Source organism: Myotis yumanensis, unplaced genomic scaffold (assembly GCF_028538775.1).
Source record: "Myotis yumanensis isolate MYYU_CA2020_CCGP unplaced genomic scaffold, mMyoYum1.0.hap1 SCAF_2, whole genome shotgun sequence".
In the NCBI taxonomy this organism is placed as follows: Eukaryota; Metazoa; Chordata; class Mammalia; order Chiroptera; family Vespertilionidae; genus Myotis; species Myotis yumanensis.
Genome location: NW_027223753.1, coordinates 80,365,383 through 80,391,712, shown reverse-complemented (window position 1 = coordinate 80,391,712; position 26,330 = coordinate 80,365,383). Strand labels below are relative to the sequence as shown.

The 26,330-nt window shown below is 47.1% G+C and overlaps 1 protein-coding gene across 1 annotated transcript in view; it reads left to right on the top strand.

Moving 5' to 3' along the window:
- The first annotated feature begins 274 nt into the window (after positions 1-274).
- The window catches only part of GMPR (guanosine monophosphate reductase), a 41,606-nt gene continuing 15,550 nt past the window's right edge, over positions 275-26,330 (top strand). Inside the window, exons 1-5 of the mRNA XM_070405694.1 lie at positions 275-465; positions 8,659-8,778; positions 10,994-11,077; positions 13,815-13,988; positions 24,971-25,052. Of these exons, the coding sequence (XP_070261795.1) occupies positions 379-465; positions 8,659-8,778; positions 10,994-11,077; positions 13,815-13,988; positions 24,971-25,052 (547 nt within the window). The 5' untranslated portion in view covers positions 275-378. The remainder of the gene's footprint in view (positions 466-8,658; positions 8,779-10,993; positions 11,078-13,814; positions 13,989-24,970; positions 25,053-26,330) is intronic.

Here is a 26,330-nt window from a genome sequence, read left to right as displayed (position 1 = left end):
AGGCTATAAACCAAGGGCTGGGAGGGAGGGAGGGCACTTGCTAAAAATGTCAGCGGACTTCCCGGCCACTGGTGGGTCCCTAACCCGCCGGCCCCTCCCCTTTACCTCTTCCCCTTTCCACCCTTTCCCCTTCCCACCCTGGAGCCGGGCGGGGCGGGTCCTTAAGAGCACAGCGCGCCACGAACACGAGCTTCCGCACCTCCTGCCCGCCACGCGCCGGGTCCGCAAGTCCCGCGCCCGCCTCCCCCCGGCCCGCCCCCCTCGCCCCCCCTCCCCACGCTCCTCGCCCGCCGCCCCGCCTTGCGCCCCGGCCGTGCCCGCCCCGCGCGCCGGCGCCGCAGGAAGGAGCTGCCGGCTCCAGGCTAGCGGACCCGCACCATGCCCCGCATCGATGCGGACCTCAAGCTGGACTTCAAGGATGTCCTCCTGCGACCCAAGCGCAGCAGCCTCAAGAGCCGAGCAGAGGTGGGACGCTCCCAACGCCGCCTTGGGGTGGGCCGGCTTCTGGGTGGCGCGGGGCAGGTGGTGGAAGGAGGAGCAATGTGGCAACACCTCGCCTGCTTTTCTGGGTCTGAGGATGGCTGGGGTGCGACCTGGGCAAGGGGAAAGCCAGCTGGCTCCCTGCCAGGACCAGAGGTGTCTTCAGGGGGCCCAGCTGGGGCCTAGCATTCTAAAGCTTCGGTTGGGTGGGCCGGGAAGTCCGTGTTAGAGCTAGACCGCAGAGGAGCAAGATCAAGTGGCCCAATGAGGAGAGAGAATGGGGAGGCAGGACGGGTGCATTTAGGGGGAAAAGGACACAGTGGAGCCAGATCATAAAAGGAGAGGAGAAACAACGGAAGAGACTTGTGATTTTGACGCTGCTTCTTCGTGCGGAAAACTGCTATTGGTTTAGTGTCAGATCCAGCAGTAGAATTTCTTTAAAATATTTGAAAAACAGGGAAACTTCAGGGTTTACTCTCCGCGTTTCAGTGGCCTTGCTGGGAGGGAGGCTGGGACCCGTGCCTAGTGGCACCCTCCTCACTGGACCGCTGCCCAGTCCTAGCGAAGCTGAAAGCACTGGGGTGCGGGCGTGGGGTTGGGGGGCAAACTGGATCAAAGCTTGAAGAACAGGTGGAGACTGGACTGGAAATAGCCTCGGTGTGGGGGTTGGGATGCCCCTACTGGTGAGGAGGAAGGTCAAACTCTGAAGGTTAAACTAGCTACACAGAAAGGCGGAGTCCCCTGGAGTGGTGTGTGCTGGTGACCATGGCTTTGCCTGGTCTGCTGAGAGCGAGGGAGGGAGGCGAGGGAGCTGGACTGGGCCTGGAGGCTGCGGCCACAGGAGTAAACAGGAGGAGGCTGAGCCAGCACGCTGTTCCTTACACCTCAGTCCAAAGACCATAAATAAATCGGCGGGTTGCCCACCAATGCCCCAGCTCAACTGCAGTGCCTGGCGCTGCCCGCCGAGGGCTTGTTTGGATTAGGGAGGCCTCCTGCTTTAGACAAGGACCAGAACCAAGTCACCTTCTCAGTCTCAAGCAGGAGGGTTGGTGGGCTGTGGCCAGAGAGGATGGAATAAGCAGGAGAGGAACGGTTAACCCTTGTCATGCTGGCCAGTTGGGGGACTGTGCCTGTTCTTCATGTTCATTCACGTGCTAAAGAGGGGGCAGACTTTAAAGAAGAATAAACAGTTTGCACGGCCAGCCTTTGCTTCCCCAAGTATAAGCTGTGGTCAGTACCTAAGACCAGACTAAGACGAGATGTAGGGATTCTAGGCAGGCTAATAATTTGGTGTTCTCAGTAGTCTCTAAATCAGCGGTTTCAACCTGTGGGTTGCGACCCCTTTGGCGATCGAACGACCCTTTCACAGGGGTCGCCTAAGACCATCCTGCATATCAGATATTTACATTACGATTCATAACAGTAGCAACATTACAGTTATGAGGTAGCAATGAAAATAATTTTATGGTTGGGTCACAACATGAGGAACTGTATTTAAAGGGCCAGAAGGTTGAGAACCACTGCTCTAAATATTTGTTCAGAACTCACTTAGTAGAGAGGAACTTTTAAGAAAAATTGTATTTTTGAAACAAGGATATATTATATGTATTTTCTGAACCAGGAAACATCTTGAGAAAGTAAAACATTTAGAATTTATGTAATAGAATGAATTACTCTTTCCCAGGGAAGAGTATGACATCATATATCATTTTGTTTGATAATTTGGGCTGATTAATGACCCAGCCTCTGATGGCACCTTACAAGCTACATGTAAGCATTGCAATGAGAACTCTGTGTCCTAGGGAAAGGTTTTCATATTTCCAGTTTTGTGGGAGTTTGCCAGCTCAGTGCCAGGAAACCTGAGGTAACTGGCATTGCCTTTCCAATTGGTTCCTGTAATAGTTTAGCTCCCTGTTGCCCGAGGCAGCTGCCTGGCTGGCTACCCCTCATAATCAGACTGCCTGCTTCAGTGGTGTTGAGGGATGTCGTTAGGCCTAGGTCAAGCAAGGCTTCTGATCCCCTCTCAGTGTTTTCTCAGTTTGCTTGTGGATGCCTGACATTTTTTAGAGGCAGATTAAACTGGCAGGAGTCATACCCCAATGCAGATTTGAAGCTCAATGGTAAATGACTGGTAAATGACCGGATTTTGAGCTGAATCAGAAAGCAGATTTGAGTGAAGCCAGGACAGAAAACATACCCCTGAGAGCAGAGTCTTGCCCAGAAGGGAGAGTTTTGACGGTTGACAAGATTGAGCACTGCAACAGTGTTGCTAAGAGCCAGGCCTGGTGCTGATCACGGTGAGCAGGAAGTGGAGAGAAGGACAGAGTGTTCTCCCAGCCCAGAAGTTTGAGCACTTATGCTGGGGCGTTTCCACAAGTGTCATATAAAATGTATTTGATGTCACCTTCCAGAGGCAAAGGGTACAGGTGGGGATGGCCCAGGTGGCCTTTCAGTGGTTGCACCAGCTGGGCAACTGGCCATCCATTCATTGCCTTTACCCACAAGACGTTGTGGGCTGGGACATTCATAGTTTCAATCAAGCCCCTGGTGCACAGAATAAAGTGCCATAGGGCTGTGTGGGGGCATTTGAGTCATCTTTCCAAAGGAATTGACATGTTTGTTGACTAAGGCAAGACCTGGTCTTTTTGTTGTTCTTTTTTTTTTTTTTTTCACTATTTAAATAATTAATAGGCTGAAACAAACCATTCACTGAAATAAGAATTCTCTGCCATGACCCAATTCTTGTCCTTGGTTGATACATTTTCCCTTCTTTGTCCAAGGGAAGATTAATAATATTGTGCACAAAAATGTCTAGTCAGGGCCTGGAAAAGTATAGACCAGTAAATTGTAGTTATTGCTACTCAAGTTATTATCATTGCCTTGCATTCTAGAAGACCCTAGTGGCAGTACTACTATTCAAATATAAGAGCAAATGAGACTGTGATTCAAAGTACTAATAACTAATCCTAAAATCATATAGTAGTTCTATTCCCTTTTACATTTCTGGCTAAATGGTCCCATTCATTCATTCTACAGACTGGTAACATCAAGCTTATGGTTTAAATGCTAAGTGACCTTTTACTCATGACCTCTTACCTGATCACAGAATGAAGTCCTGATGTCAGGAAGAAAACTCATAAATAGGGGCCTTTGTCGAAAAGCAGGACTTGATAAGGAGCTGTTCTTCGCATTTAAAACAAATCTCTACTCTACTTCCCACCATTTAATTGATTCCCACAGATTCATTCTCCATATTCCTATTTTCAGGGGGAGGGAGAAGGTTCCCTGGGGAATCTTACTCAGTCTCCTGCATTCATTTATGTTCCATGACTTTCAGATATGTAACTCCACCTACAGTGCAGCCTTTTATCCTCTCCCTCTCCCTCTGCCCTGCTTCAGGCCAGTTGCCATAGCCTCTAGCCTTTAGATCACTCAGGCAAGGAACCATATCCAGCTCGCTGAAGACTGTCTCACCAGATTTCCCCTGGCCCTCTCTGTTGTTCTTGTTAAGCCTCACGGAAGGATGTTTTTTCCTATTTATTTATTTATTTATTTATTTATTTATTTATTTTAGAAGGAGAGAGAGAGGCGGGGACAGAGGAAAAGTGATGTGAGAGAGACATATCCGTTGGTTGCCTCCTGCATGCACCCCGACCGTGCCTGGGCAGGGATGGGTCTTGCAACCCAGGTGTTGACTGGGAATCAAACCAACAACCCTTAGGTATGCAGGGCAGGTGTTCTAATCACTGAGTCACACCAGCCAGAGCAAGACTTTGTCTTTATTGATAGATAGGGAAACTCAAATGCCCTTAATCCCCTGAGCACATCCCTCCTCGGGATCATTCTTGGCTCAGATGTCCCACCTTATTCCTTACGCTAGTAAGATATTTAAAAAAAAAAAACCCCAAAACAAAAACTTATTAATGCAACTCGAACTTTGGAAGTCAGGTTTTGAAGAGAATTTGCATCAGAAAATTGTCCACTTGTCCCAGGACAGGGAAAACAATGAGTGTGCAGTCTCTAGTGTTGTTTCTCCAGGGGTCCAGTGAGCAGAGTGCTGGTCCAGCCTGAGCAGTCCTCAGCCAGGGGGTGAGAGCAGGGCAGGTGGAGAGACTACCAGGCTGGGAAAAAAAGTCTGGGTTGCAGTCCAAGCTCTGTCACAAATTATTTTATTGCCTTTGCCTTTGGATCAGTTCCCCGGGGCTGCTGTGACAAAGCACCAGGCTGGGTGGTTTATGCAATAGATGTTTATTGTCTGACAGTTCTGGAGGCTGGAGGTCCCAGGTCAAGGTGTTGGCAAGGTTGGTTTCTTCTGAGGCTGTGAGGGAGCATCTGTTCCTGTCCCCTCTCTCTGGTGGTTTACAGGCAATCTTAGGTGTTCCTTGGCTTGGAGATGCCTCACCTTGATCTCTGCCTTCATCTTCACATAACGTTCTCCCTTTCTGTGTGTCTGTGTCCAGATTCCCCCCTTTTAAAAGAACACCAGTCATATTGGCATGGGCCTTCCTGTTGGGCTCATTTTACCTTAATTATCTGCAGAGACCCTATTTCCAAATAAGGTCAGTGGGTAAGACTTCAACATCTTTCGGGAAGACACAAACCAAAACAGGTTTTCTCTGTAAAACTAGAGGGTTTGACTAGACTTGTTATTCACTGATGCCTCAGAATCATCTCGGAAGACACTCTGAAAATACATATCTTGTCCCTCAACACAAAGGTTCTGATTTATTAAGTTTGAGGCATCCCAAGCATGTGTATTTTGGACATTGTTCTAAGATGATTCTCATGTGTGCGTGGATGCTCTGGATTGGCCACGGGAACCCCTTCCATTAGTGGAGCCTGTGGTTGTCTGGTAATGTGCAGCTGCGTGTACTTCTCCTGAGACTGGATGGTGACACTTCCAGGGATCAGAGCCCATTCGGAGGGCTGGCCTGGGGCCCACCAAGCATTACTTGGAAATGGCTGGGGGCCAAAATGATGTTATTCTTGCCCCTTGCCCAGATGTTAATTTATTCTTCCCCCCCGCCCTCCCAACCACCACCCTGTTTTTAATCCTCACTCAAGGATATGTTTTTACTGATTTTAGAGGAAGGGGTTGGGGGAGAGAGAGAGAGAGAGAGAGAGAGAGAGAGAGAGAGAGAGAGAGAGGGAGAGAGAAACATCAGTTGGTTGCCTTCCCCACCCACATGCCCTGAGTGGGCATCAAACCTGAAACTTGGGTATGTGCCCTGATTGGGAATTGACCCCACAAACTTTTGGTGTGGGGGACAACACTCCAACCAACTGAGCCCCCCGGCCAGGGCTAATTTATTTCACTTGAGCCAGTAGGACTTCAAAGGTGAAAGGCTTTGTCCCTGTGCTTAGACTTGTGATCTACATGTGAGACAGATAATGAGCAAGGCAGTTAATAAGAGAATTGCTTTAATTAGTACCATCCACAGGTCGAGGCAAAAGGGTCCCCTGCCCCCTCCTCACTGGACAGGGCTGTGGGCTGTGCTGTTTCTTCTGGGCCCTCTCCCAGTACTCAGGATCCTGGATTTCCTTGCCCTTGTGACTTGGAGCTGATCCCAAGGCCTGCAAGGGTCTCTTCGCCAAGTGTGTTTTCTCAAGGGCCATCCATGCTGCTGGTAGGCTTTCCTCTAACCTCAGAGAGTGGCCAAGTGGCAGGTGTTTGTGGGAATGGAGGTGTGCGTGGAACGTAATATGTGGACTGGAGTGTCCATGTGTGTGCACACAGGATTTGGGTGGAAGGCAAGGGGATGTGGCTTGCAGGCCTGGCTGGCTCCCCATGACACTAGGTCCTGGTGCTTCCCAGGTCAGTAATGAAACTGTGTTTGTGAAGGTAGAAGGCTAGAGCAAGATTCATGAAACAGCTTGCTAGCTTGACTTGCGATGAGGTGTTTAGGACTGTCGTAAGAGGGCCTCAGTTTGTACTTTCGGGCCCTCTAATGCGGGCTGACTTGAATGAAGGTATGTTTAAAGGGCTGCAGGTGGCAGAGGGGAGGTTTATTACTTTATGTTCCCTATCGAATCAGTTTAGCAGAGTGACAATTTGGAGGTGCTATATTTGGTGCATTGACCAACTGTAGCAGATTAAATTCCAAGTTTGGTTCCTGGGGGACTGGAATTAGATATCTCTCAGTGAACAACTGGTCTGTTTTGTGTGTGTGTGTGTGTGTGTGTGTGTGTGTGTGTGTGTGTTGATAAGGACGGCAAGATCATCTTATTTATCGCTTTTAGAATTAAGGATTGTATAGAACCTACTGTATGGAGAAGACTAGACATGAGGGGGAGAGTTCGTTGCCAAGGCTGACCATTCCCAAGAAGAGCTCTCTTTTTGTGCACCGCCCATCGGTTTTGGAGTGCCAAAAACCCACTGTGAGCAACACTGAGTGCAGGACAGCATCTCTCCCCATCTCATCTTGGGAAGAGTGTAAGAGTAATTTGACACCAAGGAATTCTGATTTTTTTTAAGCCCTGGAAGTTGAAATCCGAGGGCCATTAACCAACACAGAAGGTTGCAACAAATACGACCTCTTTAGTTATCTTTCAGAACCTAACTATGACTTGCTTCACTGAAGTAGAACCAAGAATCATAATGAAGAACTGGAGACGGGATGACCTGCCCCCTGTGCCCTGGCAGTGACAGCATCTCATTTCCCCTCACTGTTGCTGTTTAAGGTCCGCGTGGACATACTTATAGCATCGTTCACCCAGGAAGCCAGGTGGACAGGGAGTCCTATGTGGAGAAGCAAGAAACATGAAAAAGCAAGGCGGCCTGAGATGTCCCATGGTGTTTTTTTGACATTTTGATAGCAAAGTGAAACTTGTCTCAAATGAAAAGAATAAAAGAAGGAACTAGATAAACACCGGCAGGAAATGGTTGTTGTGGGTGTACTCAGGAAGGCCAGGATCCAGGGAGGTAGGCCCAGCTTATGATATACCCTGTGTTTCTCTTGCTGGTTCTCCTCGGGGAAGTGCCTTCTTCCATCAGATCCAGCCAAGGAAACAAACTGCTTAATATTTAAAGCAGGGAATTTAATGCAAGACATCCTGACATTGCTGAGATGCCAAATGAGATATTGAGGCCCCCCAGAGGCTGGCAGCTGAGAGAAACCACTTCCAAAGCAGGGAAGGTGATCTTACTAGGCCCTGGGACTGAGATGGCTCTGAAAGCTGGAACGAAGATCCTGCAGGCCTCAGCAGAGGGGTCCTGGGAGAGCTACCCTGATTACACCCAGGCTCACTCTCCCCCAGTTTCCTACCCAGTGACCCCCCATTGGCTGAATCCAGCCAGAAACCAACCTGGGGAATGGAGCCTGCAGGGGGCCTCCCTGTGATGGTACCTGGCAGGAGAAGGGTGAGGAATGGGTCTGCGAGCACACAGGCCTGCAGTCTGTCCCAGAAGTGGTTTTACTCTGCTATCTCTGGATGAGCACCTAGCACACTGCTTTTGCTGAACCTGCCGTCATGGCCCAGCTCTCCTGACAGTAGTGGACTTAGTCCTCAATGCCCTGACGCTGGAGTTGCATTGGAGTTGGAGGGCCCTCCCTCCAGCTGTTTGCAAGTCAGAGAAACAAGTGTTTATGTGCACAGATGGTTGCAGTGCACTCTCCCCAGCTCTTTGAAAGATTCTCCTAATTACAAAGCAGCTGAGAAGGCTGGAAGGTGAAGGGATCAGTGGTTTGCAGCTCACTTGCAGTGGATTTGGAGTGGAAGGGGAGAAGGGCAGGAGAGCCATGCTTGGCAGGCAGAGTGGAATGGGTTTTCTCTGAGGGGGCGCTGATTGTCCAGTGTTGAGAAGTGGGGAAAGAGAACGTGTATGTGGGGTGCAGGGCTAGGATGAACCAGGCTGGGGACAGAGGAGGCAGTGCTATGGGAGAGGCTCCTGAAGGAGAGAACTTCGGATCCGGAGGCTGGATGGATGGTAGAAAATGCAGTGTCTGTGCTGTCACTTGAGGATGCTGAGGAGCCGAGTTCAGTTTTGTACCTGGGTAATAGCCACTACTCGGTCTCCTCAGGGACTCTCCTGTCTTTGGAACATCTGGCTCAGCACTAAGCGAATCCAGGGACTAAGGGACAGACACTTCCTTTGTGTTCTTTCCACTTGCTTCTGATTCTAGAAAATCCCACAAATCATGCAAAGAGCAAACAGTTCTTTTTCCTTTTTGCCAATAGGTGGATCTGGAGCGGACCTTCACATTTCGAAACTCCAAGCAGACCTACTCAGGGATTCCCATCATTGTGGCCAACATGGACACTGTGGGGACATTTGAGATGGCAGCGGTGATGTCACAGGTAGGGCGGTAGGCTTTTTCCCTCGGCTGTTCACACTGGACCCCTTGTCAGGAGCCCATCCTGGTCTTGTTCAGACACAGGGAAGAGAAGAAAAGGGAGACACTTGGATCCTTGGCTGGGATTGAACTATTTAGTTCCGAGTCTGATCCTTGTGGGAGGCACTTCTTTTCTTCCCTGCTTTTCAATTAGAAAAAATGGGTGGAGTCTGGACTTTGCAGTCAGTGAGATGGCTGAGAGCCACATCCATTGCTTCCCTGAAGATGCCCATGATAGTTTTGGAAATTAGAGCTACAGAAAGAAGGTGGACATTGTGCCATATTGTGAAGTTAGCTGAGTGCCATATTATGGGAGAGGGAGAGTGCCTTCAAATGAAGACACAACTGCTTCGTATGCAGTCTGTGCTATAGCATTTGTTACATCGTGTAGAACACACTCATTGAGCACTTTACTTGCCAAACACTGGATATGATGATATAATGTTGTCACAGCGTCACCAGGTAGGTTCCTTTCACAGATGAGGAAACTGAGGCAGAGAGGGAGAGGAGAGATAATTTGGCCCAGGGTATTCAGCCAAGTAGAGACAAATATAAGATTCAAACCCAAACCGACTCCAGAATAAGGGATTTGCCTGTCAATTTACACTGACAGATCACAGTGCAAGCGCAAGGTCCCCCTTTACCAGTTACCAGTCTAATGTCCTGTAAGTGGAGTAGCTGGTATCCTGGCCTTGGGAAACGTAAAGGAAAAGCTTTCTGTGGGCAGGACCCGCGTCTCACGCAGCTGTGTCCCAGGTGCAAGGCACTCTGTTCATCCGAGATGCAGACATCCACTTGTAATGTGCACAGGGTGTGCGCATCTATTTCCCCTGATAATCCTGCCAAGTGAAAAAAATCAATCCAATTAGTTGAAAGAGCTTCTGGCTGTGGGCAGCAGGTCTCACCTCAGGAGGTGCTGGGAGTCCTTATTAGCCAGTGATCAGCAGGAAGAGCTTTAAACAAATTATGAGCTCAAAACATGGCGTAGGAGGTGGTCTGTCTGACTCCACGATCTGTCAGTTGTATTATCTGTCAGCCCTCAGTCCCCACTGAGCTTTGGGCCAGAGGCTAATAAATTAATTGCTAAAGGAATTTGTATTTTTTTTCCCTCCCCATCTGTTCCTTGCTCTGCTCTGTGATCTGCCATTGCTACCAATGAATTATGTATTCGTGTAAAAGTGGGTGGAATCAGGGAGCAATAAATAGCCCTGGTTAATTCACATACCAGTTTATTACTCCGTGAAAAACATACACCTTCTTATGCTCTTCCCATTTTCACGGGAAAGACTCCCCATTAATGAGACAGAATACACTGAAATAGCTCCCCATGCGTGGGTACTATGCAGTTTCTATTTCTGGGATCCATTGAGTTAGTGCAAGTGGATGAAGTCATGGAATTTTAGAATGGGAAACTGTGGATGGAGAAAAGCACCAGAGAAGTGATGAGCGAGGCCCTGGTGTAGGGGAAGGAGCCCGAGCTCTGCAGTCAGATTTGAGTTTGATTCTGCCTTTGCCCCTTACTGGCCAAGCAATTGTGAAATTTCTTACATTTAAACTTCTTAAGCTCTTTTCTGCCCACAAAGCTAATATTAGTGTACAAAACTGTGAGAAGTAAATGAAATAATGTATGCAAACTGCTCGCACAAGGTAGGTACTCAATAAATGCCAGGTTGATAGTCACAGACTTCCTATTATAATTTATATAATTTCCTTCCTTAGGGATGCCCACTGCCTGATGGGTTTAGCTTTTAGCAAGAAATGCTTAGGTTGTGACCACAAGGAAAAGCTTTCAGGTACAAGTGGAGGTTCTCTTGGGTTGCCTAAGCAGAATTGGCCTTAAGGAGGCCCTTCTTACGGGCAGGGGACCTGCTCTTGGCCTAATGCAGGTGATCAGCGGGACAGGGCTCAGAACTCTCCCTCTCCCCTCCCCTGCTTCCTGGCAGAGCCTCTTAAATACTGATTGTGGTATTTTCTGATGAGATTAGAATGGAAAAACCCTTTTGTGATTTCACTGGCGTCACCTTGGTCTGTTTTTGGCTCTTAGGAGCATATTCAAAGCTAATTAAACGTGACTGGCAGGAACTGCCGACGCTTTTGTACGGTTGGCTCACCCCCGCCTCTCCGCCTTACGGAGGAAGCTCACTTGACTTTTCATCCTAACGGTGCTTTTTGTTTCCCAGCACTCCATGTTTACAGCAATTCACAAGCATTACACCCTGGACGACTGGAAGCTCTTTGCCGCTGATCACCCAGAATGCCTGCAGGTATTTGTTGCAAAGGGTAGAAAATCTTTGGGGTTGTCCAAAGGATTTGAATCACACACACACACACACACACACACACACACACACACACACACCCCTGAGAGAGACCTGGGTAACCACAGTAGTGGTGCTCCAGCCCTTCGTTGTTGCCAGGGATTTGCCAAGGAAATCTGTTCTGTATCCTGTTTTGAAAGTATTAGGATTTACTTGCAAGGAGTATCTGTGTTTTTCCCTTGAAAGGTGAAGTGTTATGGTATGAGGGCTTGGGGAAGACCTCTGTTTCCTCCCAGGGGTAGATCCAATTCAAACATTCCTTCTGGATGTAGGAAAACCTTCTAATTGTAGCAAGTTGTTTTGGTGTTGAATAAACAATATGCCTGCTAGGAGGGCTATAATTAAAAGACAGAGAGTAACTAGTGTTGGCATGGATGTGAAGAGATTGGAACCCTCCTGTATTGCTGGTGGGAATGTAAAATGGTGCCATTGCTTTGGAAAAAAGTTTGGCAGTTCCTCAAAGAGTTACCATATGACTCAGCAATTCCAGTCTTAGTTATAGGCCTGAGAGAAATAAAAAAAAAAAAATGTCCACACCAAAACGTATACAGAGATGTGCATAGCAGCATTGTTCATAATAGCCAAAAGGTAGAAGCAAGCCAGATGTCCATCAACTAACTGATGAATGAAAACTGATATATCTACACAATGGAATGTTATTCAACTATAAAAAGTACTGACACATCTACAGCTGGATGAGCTTTGAAAACACTTTGCTAAGTGAAAAAGCCAGATACAAAAGGCCACATATGTGATTGTTTACATGAAGCATCAAGAATAGGCAAACCTCTAGAGACAGAAAGTAGATTAATGGTTGCTTGAGGGATGGGAGGGTTGGAGGGCGAGGCCTAAAAGGAGTGCGAGTTTCCTTCTGGGGTGGTGAGGATGTCCTACCATTGATTATGATGGTGGTCGCACCGCTCTGAATGTACTAAAAACCACTGAACTGTGGACTTTAAATGGGTGAATTGGATGGTATGTGATTTTTATCTCAATAAAGCTGTTATTATTTTTTAAGGGCAATTTGAAAATAACAAAAAGCCCCACTCTGATGTGCCTGAGTTCCTCCTGGCACCTGGTTGGTTCGGAGCCAGGGCCAGCAGAGCATCCGCCTTGGAGACACTCTCCTCGGATCAGATTACCTACCGGTGATTGCAAAATGACTTCACAGTGGGCGGCGTTTGAGGTTGCACAGGCTTTTTTTTTTTTTTTTTTTTTTTTTGGCTATGTTTTAATTATGTGTGGATTTTGATTAGTGAGAAGGTGGTTTTGGAGATAAAATAGTTCTGGCTCAATAGCAAATCCTTCCTTTTTGACATATTGTGTTCACATGAACTATACTTGTTTCACCTTCTCTCTCCCTCTTCCCTGTTGGAAGTCGGGAAGGCAATGACTTTGGGGCCATGTGTGGTTGATTGGAACCTTGGCTTTCATGAAGGAGTGAGGTCATTTTACCTATTACCCAGCCCCCACCAAACTAGAGGCTGATTTTTCTGAAAAGGGAAAATGTTAAAAACAGCAGCACTGAGAGAGACAGAAATGGAGGAGAAAATAAAAAAGCTCTCGTGGGAGGGAAAAGATGTGTGGGTTGTGCCGCCTGGTCACACTGCCAACAGGAGTGAAAGAAGAGTAAACCCAGGAAATGAGTCAGCATGAATCCTGTTACAGTTCTCTTACAACCACTGAGCTGTAGCTACATTGTTATGATTTTTTGGGGGGAATAACAAGGATATTAATATATGTCCCTCCTCTGTGGTTTATGGACTAGAGATAACAAATTAAAATATTCTTATAAAGGTGAGATGCCAACTCTGGGCACAGTCCCATGGCTTAGTTTCACTGAGGCATAAATTACTAAACACAGAGGTCTTTTCCCAAAGGCATCTTTCCGAGGAGCCGGTGGGTGGGTTGGAGGGTGCTGGTGCTGTGGAGGTTGGGGAGGGGGGTCATGGAGCGGGTGCGGTGGCTTCAGATGTAAACACATCCAAGTGCAGTTGGGGAATGATGCTTTCAGGCTCCTTTGTTCTTGGCCCTTTTAATAGGAACACTGAGATTTGCAGCTCTCTGGGTTACGATCTGCATGTTGTGTTAGTATTGTATTGGGAGTAGAAATGAAAATAGAAAAGGGTTTTATCAGGGAAGCTTTAGACCCCTTCCCCTCCCTCCTCCTGAGCCCCAGAGCGAGATGCTGGGGGTGGTGGCCACAGCGTGGGCGTCCAGAGGCCCGAGTTGACTGGCCTCCCATCATTCTTCCTGCCTCTCCTCTCCGCCAGGAGGAGGAGAGTTCACACCAATGGTTCCGCGATTCAGAGTCCCACATAGAGAGCCAAGGACACGCGAACGAAAGCCACGGACAAGGTTTCCTGGCTATGTAACACACTTTTGGCTAGAACCATTCATGGCTGAGGGCCAGGGCCAAGGATAATGCAGTTTAATACATGCAGCTTAATGTTTCTTAGGAAAGAGCAGGGGCAGAGTTTAGATGACGTAAGGAAGGGATTCCTTCACCTCTGCTGCTGCCTGGTTCTCCAGCAGGGCCACTCTGTGCAGGTTCGATCAGGGTAACTGACCTCCGAGGGTCACTGTACTGTCCCAGAACAGGTGAGTGGATGGAGGCAGGGTCTGGCTTCTGAAGACTTCTCACTGTCCATGTCTCACCCCTCTTGGTTTCTGTTCGGTACAGCACGTAGCCGTGAGCTCCGGCAGTGGGAAGCATGATCTGGAAAAGATGAGCAGCATCCTGGAAGCTGTGCCACAGGTTAAGTTTATTTGCCTGGATGTGGCCAATGGCTATTCGGAGCACTTTGTGGAATTCGTGAAACTCGTCCGTGCCAGATTTCCAGAGCACACCATTATGGTAGGTACGGTGGAACCTCTGGAGCTGGGGAAGCAGGGAGGGGTGCCCGGTGCGTCAGGGGGGCTAGATGCTCTACAGAGCTTTCGGTGCCTTCTCATTGGAAGACTGGTTGAAAACCACCAGGCACAATGGAAGCTGTGGAAGATCTGAAACCTGGCTTTCCTCTGTGGAAAGTGCAGTCCGGGCCAGCAGCGTAGGGTGTAGCTCCTTAGCTCTGCTTAATATCGTCACATGTTTCTTACTCCGTGACACCTTTAATCAAAGGTCTGTGTCACCTTAACAGAGAACAGTTTTTTTTTCAAACTTTAAGAACAAGTTTATTTAGAAAGTGACAGAGGTAGTAGAAGTGAGCCAGCTGGGCTGCGTAGGCTCAGGAAACAAGTTACAGAGGCAGAAGAAGGGCGCCTAGGAGCTGAGAGAGAGAAAGGCAGAGGTCACGTGCCTAGGGGAAAGAAGGAAGGGAAGGGAAGGAGAGCCAAAGAGCACATTCTTACAAATGAAAAACCCACTGTAACGGCTTCAGTGTAACCTGCTTCTGCCAGCCGTGCCCACCCCTCCTTACAGTAGCAGGCTCTCCTGTGAGAGTTGAGCCCACAGTAGGAACATTTCACAGTTGTCAGCTGTGACTTGTAAATTATTTGGTGTGTTGTTTTATCTAGGATCTTTATTCTTGACCTTTCCTACCTTTTTTGTATTATCCTAACCATCAGTACCTTCATTACTTAGAATATGTATTTGTTATTGCTGGGAAGTGTGGATTTTCAGGAAAAGGAACTAGAAACTCTAAAGTTAAATTTGGGCTTTTGGGAAATCTATATTGTAGTTACGTGTGTCTTTACTGGTCTTAATTAACATGGCAATTATAGCTTGGCCACTCGATAAGCTACCTAAATCTCCTTTTAAAATCCTGTGTTCCTCATAATTGATCATTGTATTCAAGTTGGGAGACAAGAGTTATTTCTATTGGTGGAGTTAACTCTTCTGTTAAGAATTTCCAAGGATTTTTAAGGTAAGTATTTTTATGTTTTCCGATCACATGAGAAGAAAGGATCAAGAATTGTCCCAAGGTCAACCAGCTGTATGGAGTCACAAGCTGGGTGGGAAACAACAAGATTCATTTTACCTTCAGTGAAAGTGCTCCCAATGCCCTTGCTTTTTTTTTTTTTGATAAGAGCAATAGCATTTATTGAGTGCCTACTGTGTTCCAGAAGGTTTACATCTTTCCCCCCACCTCTTCTTTACATCTTTGTAAAGATAAAAACTGTTGTCTCAAACTTATTACAGATGAGGAATTCTCACCCAAGGATATGTTTATTGAATTTTAGAGAGAGGAAGGGGGAAGAGAGAGAGAAAGAGAGAGAGAAATATCATGAACCCAAAACCTAGGTATATACCCTGACCAGGAATTGAACCCACAGCCTTTTGGTGTAGGAGATGATGCTCCAACCAACTGAGCCATCTGGCCAGGGCCAGATGAGGAATCTTAAGCTCTTATTTCATTCTTTTTTAAAGAAATATGTTTTTTATTGATTTCAGAGAGGAAGGAAGAGGGAGAGAGGGAGAGAGAAACATCAATGATGAGAGAGAATCATTAACTGGCTGCCTCCTGCACGCCCCCTACTGGGTATTGAGCCCACAACCCAAGCGTGTGCCCTTGGCTGGAATAGAACCTGGGACCCTTCAGTCCGAAGACCGGCACTCTATCCACTGAGCCAAACCAGCCAGGGCTTATTTCATTCTTATACTTTGGGATTTTCACAAGGTCACGGCAACATTAAGCAGCAAAGCTGGGATTTGAAGCCAGGTTGTCCTGAATGCGACACACATGGTCTACCCTTGAGGCTGCTTAATGTGGCCATCCTCGTTAACTTTAGTGATGAGACTCCTTTCTTCCATTAGGGGCCCAGTGGCCGGCAAACTGCGGCTCGGCAAACTGCGGCTCGAGAGCCACACGCGGCTCTTTGGCCCCTTGAGTATGGCTCTTCCACAAAATACTGGCTCTTCCACAAAATACGGGCTCTTCCACAAAATACCGACTTCTGCGCATGGGCCACGAAGTTTCAATCACACTGTACGTGCACGCCTGCACGTGGTATTTTGTGGAAGAGCCACACTCAAGGGGCCAAAGAGCTGCATGTGGCTCACGAGCCGCGGTTTGCCGACCACAGCACTAGGCCATGTGCATGTGACCAATTTCCTGCTCCCCATTCTGACGAGGTTGACCTTGTATGTTTGCACTGGAGGGTGACCCTGTATCATGACACAAGGATAGGAGGTCATGGAGCCTCAACTGGCTCTTTTACTCCCAACCATCTGGGGTAACTGTTTCTTAGGAAGAGAAAATGGAAAGTTGGACTCCAGGGAGGGCAGACGCCCTGCCCCAGCTAGGCCTGGGAGCCCTCATCAGCATTTCATATTAAACAAAAATTCTGTGAAACAACAGCTGGATGGTAGAAAGAGCATGGCACATATTTGTTGACTAGGAGAGGAGTCTTTCGTTTTTCCTTCTGGAGAATGAGGAATAAGGCAGGCCCAGGTGGCTGCTGACATTCTTATCTGAGGTGGTGGATCTGATCTTTCCAGAGATTTCCATTTTACCTCTAGTGTTTTTGTTGTTTTTTTCATCCTCACCTGAGGAGGGGTGTGTATGTATATATATTTGTTTATTTAAAGAGAGGAAGGGAGAGAGAGAGAGAAAGAGAGAGAGAGAGAGAACACTGATGTAAGCGAGAAACATCGATTGGTTGCCTCCTGAATTGCCCCAACTAGGGATCAAACCTATAACCTAGGTATGTGTCCTGACCAGAAATCCAACCCACACCTTTTGGGTGAATGGGACAACCAGGCCAGGGCTCCTGTAGGGTTTTAATGGCCCTGCAGATACAAGGGACTAAGAAACTTGGGAAGTTATGCTTTATGTCTACTGGGTTTGGGTATAAGTGTTAGCTATGAATGTTTAGGAATCAGAAATTTTATCAATTTAATGAGTCAACCTAGTGGCTTCATTTCTTTTTTTGAGTAATTCTTGTATTAAATAGTGAGCTATGAGCTACATACGGAAAAGTGCATAACACATGGAGGTTTCATAGTCATAAAGTACTGGTCCTTCAGTTGTTTCCCTTAGTATAATACCCTCTAGGTTCATCCATAACCCTAAAATTCCTATGGACCTACGAAAGACCACAAATGTCATACCTTGAGACAGAAGAACAAAAGTGGAGGTGTCATGCTCTCCAGGTCTCTGGGCTTCAGAAAACTAAGTACACCATTTTAATATGAATCAAGCAGGCTAATGATCAGTAGCAGCTATCTGCAAACTGGCAGGTGAGGTGGTAGTTGTATAATTAAAATGTATAATTAAAATTCATTGTTGAATGGTGTGTGTTTATTCAATGTTATAAATAGCCACCCCAAAAATCCAAGAGGGAAAAAATATACTTCAAATGCAAGAGGTCTATAGCATTGAAGGAAAAACACCTTTTTTCTTCCTTTCCCTTTTATGAACTTTATAATTTAAAAAGTAATGAGGTTTGAAAGAAAGGGAATATGGCTATCAGTGCATGTAGATAAAAAATAAAAATCGGTGTACTCAGAGGGCCAGCTGATGTCCTACAAATTCATTAGCAGAAAATTCCTTGAATGTACATATCTGTGCATGTTACTTCTCATAGCAATGACCTACAATTCAATGTCTGCACTTTTAGTACAGTCAATACATTTGCTGATGCAAAATAGTCACTTCTGTCAGCAATGCCGAATACAGTGTTATTTAAAAAAGTACCGCCCTGGCGGGAATGGGTCAGTGGGTAGAGCATCGGCCTGCAGACTGAAGAGTCCTGAGTTCGATTCCGGCCAAGGGCACATGCCTGGGTTGCGGGCTCGATCCCTAGTGGGGGCCGTGCAGGAGGCACTTGATCAATGATTCTCTTTCATGATTGATGTTTCTATCTCTCCCTCACCCTTCCTCTCTGAAATCAATAAAAAGATTAAAAAAATAACAGTACCTATCAAAAATGTGTGGACAGTACAAGCATGGACTAAGATGCTCGAGAACGGAAACCAACACCAGTTCTCTCACTGACCACACTGATGTGTTTCAGGGCCTGTTTGTAAAAAGCACTACGACTAGAGTTTAGGATCAGTGTGCAGATCTGTTTGTTCATAAAACATTAGTTGCATAAGTGTTAAGGACCAGTAGCCAATAACAAAGGTCTAATAATTCCTTACCTATAGGTATTCTAGCCACTTTTCAAAATGCAACTGATTTTCCTTAAGAAAAATAAGTCAGTTGATTCATGTATTTCATACTGCATTCTTTTAAATGAAAATAAACAACTTATTTAACTGCTTATTTTAGATGAGTGTCATGCAGTTTTGTAAAAATGTAATTATTTAAATTGTGAATGGGTTGGAATCAGTCTCAATGCAAAAGTTCTCCAGTTAATTTATTTTGGGTGGGGGTGAGTGTGTGTGTGTGTGTGTGTGTGTGTGTGTGTGTGTGTTGGGGGGGCCAGGAGGGCTTTGTGCTAGCAGGCCTAACTCTTCTCCCCTCGCTAGGTTATAAGGCAGAAATCTCCATTCAGGGTCTGCCTTTAGTCATTTCACTCCGGTCTTGTAGAATTCAGAAGGCTGAATATTTTTGACCCCGCTTTACTGCTTATTAAAAAAAACAAAATTCAAAAAAATAAAGAAAAAAGAAACCCATTGGAGCTCCCACCCAGAGCCTTCCATTTGCATGCTCTGGACAGTTGGCCGTGAGTTGTAGCTCCCAGCTGGCCCCACCGAGAGCTGAGCAAGCTGCCTGTGTCCCCCCCATCGGGCAAGCACCAGGGACAGAGGGCAGTGCAGGGAGGGGCCAGGCTGGGAGGACAAGGAAAAGGGGTTGTTGCCAGTGCGGAGCCTGCAGGTTGCTATGGGGGGTGAGTCTGGGAGGGGGCGATGGGTGCTGAGTTCCCACGGCCCTCTGGGCAGCCACCAACAGCAAGTGCCTCTCCAGCGCCTGCTGGCCAGCCCAGGTTGTGCTCTCGGTGTTCTTGTTGGTTTCCCCAGCAATGACCAGGAGAATTTGGCAAGGTGGGTGTTTATTCCTCAGCCATTCTTCCCCTGTGCTGACCCCTGAAATCTGTGATTCATTTGGGAACCCCCAATGCTCTTAGCGTCCCCAGTTCTTGGAAACAGTTTCTCTTACAGCTTTGGCGGCATTGTGAGGATGCAGTACCGTTTGTCCAGTGCTCTGGACTGAAAGGAATATAATAGGGGCGGTGAGTGTTACGATTGTTTCAGTGCAGGGAGCAGAAAAGGTGCTCAGAAATGCCCTTGGCAGAGGCTGGCATTCCAGGGTCTGGGTCGGGAGCGAGGGCTTGTTGCTCCCTTTGCCCAGTGCGCCCTGGGTTTTCATGTACAGCATTTTCTCTTGCCTTTCACCTCGGGTGGGCGAGCCTTGCCACATGTAAGGAGGAGGCAGCAGGGAAGTTCACAGAACATCTTTGGCAGAAAAGGGTCCCCTAGGGGGCTGGCTGTTAGAAGAGTGTAACAAGTGGGTATATTCTACGTGCTGTGGGAAAAGACACTGGCATGGGGGAGACACTTTTTTCTTAATAATAACAAGTCTTTAAGTAAGAATAATAGCACCTACCCTATATAGTAAAAGCCTAATATGCAAATTGTCCTCTCTGGTGGTCAATTTGACTACGAGTTCGACCGCTCGCTGTGACATGTGCTGACCACCAGGAGGTGGCGCAGAACATAGTTGGTGGCAGTGGAGGTGCTGCCGGCCCCGATGGGCCCCAATGAGAGTGGGACTGCAGTGGGATGGTGGAGCAGGTGAGCGGGTGGCGCCAGGTCAAGGCAGGTGCGAGCAGGGGCCTGATCGCCCAGCTGATCGCCCTGCAGACAGCAACCAGCAGCAGCGGCGGGGGGAGGGGCCACTGCCTGGCTCCCAGGCCCTGAGGGAGCTGGGCAGGGGGCCTGGCCCCAATTGATCGCTCCGCAGGTGGGATGGTGGAGCAGGTGAGGGGGCAGCGCCAGGCCAAGGCGGGGTGCCAGGCAGGACTGTGGGGCTGCGAGGGTGGGGGCGGGAGCTGGGGCCCGATCTCCACAGGCCACCCTGAGGGACCCCACCCATGCACGAATTTGTGCACTGGGCCTCTAGTCCTATATAATAAAAGCCTAATATGCAAATTATCCCCTCAACTGGGAGTTTGACCAGGAGTTCGTCCAGGGGGGCGGGGTCAGCTGGTCAACTGCCCATAGCCCCTCCTCCTGGCCTGCCCCACCCCGGCCAGCGGTGGCGGCAGGCGCTGGGGGAAGGGAGGCCCAGGCCGGCAGCCACTAGGGACCCTACCCATGCACGAATTTCATGCACTGGGCCTCTAGTATTTAATAATGTGAAACTTAGTCTAAGGTCAAGGAGCTTTCCAAGAATCACAGAGCCTGGAGTTTGGAGCCAGGCAGCCTGTCCCAGGCCCTGTGATCTTTCCCTTACACCACACTGCAGCCAGCCTGCCTGCCCACACAGGCTGGGTGGGACACTGAGGTCCCCGAATTGGGTCTGAGAGATGCTTTTGTGCTGGTGGCTCTTTCTGACCTGGTCCTATGAAGAAGTAGGTCTGTGACACCTAAGCTGTTCAGATTAAACCAGGCACCCAGCTCAGCACCCTGGGGAATGCCAGGTCAGCCACTGTTGGCTGGTCCCATAGGCAAATCCAGCCTGCAGCTGTGCGCTGACCCTTGCCTGACACCTGCCTTACTCTTTCCTTAGGAAGGACTTTTCTTGGAAAAGGGCCTCAGAAAAGCCAATAAAAAGTCAGTAGGGAAGTTATCGTTTAATGGGAACAGAATTTTCATTTGGGATGACAAGAGTTCTGGAGATGGATAGTGGATATGGTTGCACAATAATGTGAATGTACTTAACTATTAAAAAATAACTAAAACAGTAAATTTTATGTTGTAAATATTTGACCACAATTAAAACTCAAAAAGGAAAGAAAGAGAGGAAGGAAGGAAGGAAGGAAGGAAGGAAGGAAGGAAGGAAGGAAGGAAGGAGGGAAGGAAGGAAAGAAGAAAGAAAGAAAGAAAGAAAGAAAGAAAGAAAGAAAGAAAGAAAGAAAGAAAGAAAGAAGGAAAGAAAGAAAGAGCAATCTATAGCAGTCACTCTGAAGTGGAGGGATTAACATTTTACTGAGCCCCAGCTGAGAGCTGGGCATGTGCTAGGAATCCATAGAGCTTTGTAAACCTTACAGGGACAACAGTGAGCGGGCACGATGAGTGATGTCATAGCAACATGGACTGAGACCAGAATTGAAGTGACTTTCTTAAGATTACATGAGAGTGGGAGGTCCATCGTTCGAACCCAGGTCTTTCTGAACTTATTTGGCCATAGGTGTCCAGGTCTAAAGGAAAGCTGGAAAAACTGGAGCAGAACAGTTTGGGGTTTGGGTTTTGCCCAGAGGGCTTTTTTAAATGGTACAAAAGTACTGGGAAGGTTCATTTTGTTGCTTTTGTGTCTCTTCCTGGGGTCCTCACCCTTCTTGAATGGAGGAGCAGTCATTGCCGGCAGCACATGGCCCCTCAGGGAAAGAGGGACCCAGTGGAAATCTCCATTTGCTGGCTTTGGTGCTCAGATAAGGGTCTGGAGATTCCGTTTTGTTGTGGCTGCCCCCAGAATGGTCGTTCCTGAGCTGCCTGAGTGACAGCCGGATGTGCTGCTGGGTGCGGTCCCATTCGGACAGTCCATATCCACTGCACACCCGTGGTGCTTCAGGCCAAGATAAGCAAGCTCCTCGCTAGTCTCCCCCATCGGCTCCCCCGCCCAGCAAGCCCAGGCCCCGAGCTGCCTCGCCTGCCTGCAGCTTTCACTGGAGCCCGGCCATACTCCTGCCACCATTCTCATTCTGACGGCGTCTTTTCCTTTCCCCCTTATCTTTGCCCTTCTTGATTTCGAACTTGAATAGAAAACTTTTTGTTCCTGCAAGTGGAAACTCCCTCGTCCTCTCCCATTCGTTGTCAGCCTTCCTGTCGTGTTTCCTCAGGCGCGAGGCATGTCCTGGCATTCGGGGGTTTTCCACCCAGCAGCCCTCTGTGAAGACCGCGGCCTGGCCTCCATAAGGAGCCACACTGGTTTCCTCCCATCCCCTCAGCTACCTGTGCCAACCTCTGGACTACCCAGACAGTATTGTTGTCCTCAAGCTTTTAAACGTAGACTGTGCCTGGTTGCACCTGGTTCATCCATCATGAGCTGATTTTATTTCTTTTATTTTGTGTGAAGTAGGCACACAAATAAAATGATCTACTATTTTAGGCAGCACCAGACTTGAGGGGGTCGGGGAGGAGGAGATGTAAATCAACACTGAAAATGAAATTATGTGGGGAGCTTAAAGCAGTGTCTTTGTTTTTGATTTCTTTAATTTTATTCTTAAAAGTTTATTTTTATCTTATTTTTAAAACTTTAAAGCTTTATTTTTCAGCAGGTCAACCAGCAAGGAAGAATGAGAGTCTTGTTTCTCAGATTTCTATTATGTTCTTTTTTGGGCACAGAGTTCATGCGGGTCCTTGTGCTTAAAAAAACAAACAAAAAAAATCATCATGTTTAATAAAAGTCATACAATTTATACTGTAAATCTAGAATATTTTAAAGAAAAAGATTAAAAGTCAGATAATCCTTCCATGTAGACATAATTTGTTAGCATGTGGGTGTGTGTTTTCATATATACATATACTCGTGTTGTCTTTCTTTAAAAACAAAGTGGAGATCTTACTATTTCCTTTTGTCTCCCCCATATTATACTGGAAGCATTTGGGCGTTTTCCCATGCCATTCAATGAAGCTCAAAAGCATCCCTTGGAGAGGCCCTGGGTTGATTCCCTTCGGGGGAATGCACTCGCAGTGTTACACGGTTGTAAATAACATCCTTGTAGTCAAATCCTGTGACCTCATCTGTGATTATCTCCTTGGGAGGGGATCCTAGAAGTAGTCTTATTGGATGAAAGGATGTACGAATTTTTGCATTTCTTCCGTGTGCATACATTGTTTCCTAGGACAACTTGTACTAAAATAGACATTCCTCCAGCAGAGAAAGAATGTCTGTTTTCTTTTTAGCATTTTGTGTTCATAATCATTGGTAATTTGTGAAGTGAAAAGTGGTACTTCACTGGTCTCATAATGTAAAATCAATTATTAGAAAGTTTCAGTTCTTTCACTCTGTGTGTTGGCCAATTTTATTTCTTTCATTCGTTTGTTCACATCCTTTGGCAGCTAGTCGGCGAGGTGTTAGCATTCTTCTTGTACGTTTGGAAGAGCTCCTGTGGCAGGAACCCTTTGTCACAATTACAGGCACTTTCTGCACCAGCTTATTGGCCTCTTAGTTTTGTTGATTGCATGTACGAGTTTGTGTGTTTATATGTGAACAAGCTTTTTATTTTCAGATAGACAGATCTATGTTTATGTGTGTTGTTTTGTTTTTGTTAATACTGGCCTGAGGATATTTTTTCCATTGACTTTTAGAGAATGGAAGGAAGGAAGGAAGGAAGGCAAGGAGGGAGGGAGGGAGAGAGAGAAACATTGATATGAGAGACACATTGATTGGTTGCCTCCAGTACATGCCCTGACCAGGGGCAGGGATGGAACCTGTAACCCAGGTACATGCCCTTGACTGGGAATCGAACCCTCAACCCTCTGGTGTGCAGGCTGACGCTCTAACCATTGAGCTCACTAGCCAGGGCAGATCCATGTTTATTTATTTATTTTTTTTATTTTATGCTTATTATACGTATTCAAGGTTTTCTTCTAAGTTTGGGGCGGGGATAAAACTTTTAGTTTGACTCTGTAATCCACCTGAAGCTTATTTTGGTGAAAAGTATGAGTAATAATCTGTATTTGTTCTCAAAAGATGCCTTTCCCAGCTCAGTCTCTTGAAATATGATTCCTCTCCTCGCTGACCCGTAACACAATTCTCATATGTTGGAGCCCTCTTTCTGGACCATCTATCATTTTTGATTGTCAGATGCTGCTTGGATTAAAGCAGCTTTGAGCCCTCCTTATCGCCCTTTCCCAAGATAATTTCATACAAAGTTAAGAGTCACTTTGTGTTGGTCAAAAAAGAAAAATTCCCCCTGGCAATCAATTCAATGAAGGACAGTGGGACTTCAATTAAAAAAAAAATGAGTGGCACGAGTAAGGATCCATTTCCCAAAATAAGACTTTGTGCCGTTGTGAAAATTCAGTCAGGCATCGCACCACGTCTGTGCACCAGCTGAAGAATCCACAGGACAGTAAGCTGTCAGAAAGGGCTCCCAGGCTCCCGCAGTGAGAGAACTGGTGCTATTTCCAGTCCAGAGGCAGCCTCTGGTTTTCAGATGCTGCCATGTCCTGGCTTACATATCTTTTATTAGGGTCACAGCTTCGTGTTCTGAAAACAGAGCCGGTTCCAGTGCTGTTGGTCCACGGGGGCTCCTCTGCCCTTTCCTTTCTGGTTGGGAACCTCTCACCAGAGGGCGGGTACACGGGTGTCTTCCCAGCTGTGAGATGACCAGCATTTTCCTGATCCTGGCCCCTGGGGCTCCACAAAGGTTCTTCAGGGGTTTTACAATCTGTGATGCATTTTATGCCCAACTATCAAGATTTGAATCAGCTGAGTGTTACAGAGCTCATTTTATGTATTTGTTCTCTGTAGGATTTTGTTTTACCCATTGCTGAAATGTTTGCAAAGTACTGACCTAGATAGTCTAAGGTCTTAGAGTTGTAAAATCACAGAGTTTTATACTCTATGTAGTCTCCGGGTGTCAACTTGTGTGCTCCTATAGGATCCAATGTTTTCTCTCCTCACCCCCACAGCCCCCTTTTCTTTCTTTTTTGTTTTTTGTTTTCCTGGCTGCCTGGTGGCTTGGGACATGCTCATGATTGTGTCCAGGTATGAGTTCCTCCCTCATTCATCTTTGTGCCACCAGGAGCAGTTCATGACATGAGCTGTGTTCTTTCTGTCTCAGGCAGGGAACGTGGTGACAGGGGAGATGGTGGAAGAGCTGATTCTCTCCGGAGCAGATATAATCAAAGTGGGAGTTGGACCAGGTAAGACTTGCCGGGAGAACAGCAGAGGGTGTGTGATGGGGAGGAATGGGGTCTGGGGCTTACAGGGGCTGGAGATGGCTAGAAGGGAGCCCATGAGTGACCCACCCTCAAGTTTAAAGTACATTTCTTTTGGATCTCATTGAGCTTCCACAGAAGCTCCTCATTAGAAATGTCATTGAGTTGCCATCTGATGCCCCCAGGTAACTTGTCAAGGAGCGTGGGTGTGATTAGGATGTGAGGTCCAGGTTTTAGAGTGTAACTGTGGAAGAGAAAAATGCAGATTTCGTTCATGACCACATATACTGTGAAGAGGAAGATGAGGGGTGAAGAATCCCTGGGACAGTTCATGGACATGAATAACTCAGGTTTCTGTGAGTGTTTGAGGGACCCCAAACACTGCAAATAGCATGTGGATGTGAGGCCATATTGAACCTGACCCAGGTAGTTGTCACTTTGGCTTCTCACTTGGTACATATCCATATCAGATTTGCCCAATTCTTCTTGGCACGCTCTCCTAAAACAGCTCATTGGTGTCTTGAGTGGGCGAACAAGGTGGAGCCTTTCTGTTCTTATACTGGTGGCTCCACTTTCTCTCGGGGCCAGTTGGCGTTTGCTGTCCCCTCTGGCCATACCTGAGCTGAGCTTCCGTGTTTTTAAATTCTTCCTTCATATTCATTATTAACCAGACACTAAAATGGGAACCAAGGAAAGAAGATACACATTTTCAGTTGGGAATAAAAACAGCAAAGACTGAAAAAAAAAATAGTGCCTACCCAGCCTGGCTGGTGTGGCTCAGTGGTTGAGCATCAACCCATGAACCAAGACTTCATTGGTTCAATGCTTGATTGTGGGCTCGATCCCCACCCAGCAGGGTGCATGCAGAAGGCAGCCAATCAATGTTTCTCTCTCATTGATGTTTCTGTCTCTCTATCCCACTCCCTTCCTCTCTCTCTCTAAAAATAAATAAAAACATAGTTTTAAAAAATATTGCCTACCCAAAAAAACATTACCAAAAAAGGAAGCAAATCATAAGCTAACAGGAGAAGGGTGTGGGCAAGCGCTGCTGGGAGAAGACATCTTTGGGCTGTGATTCACACACTTGTCAACCTTGAGGGAAAAGGAGAGCCACGAGGGACTGTGATGGAAGAAGAGCCCTATAGGCCCATCCAGGCCCCTGAGCCTTTAACACACGGGAGAGTGTCAAGATTGAGCTTTTTCTATTGCCACTCACCTAAGCCAATTTGTAACACACTCTGAGCCAGCGGTCGCCAACCTTCC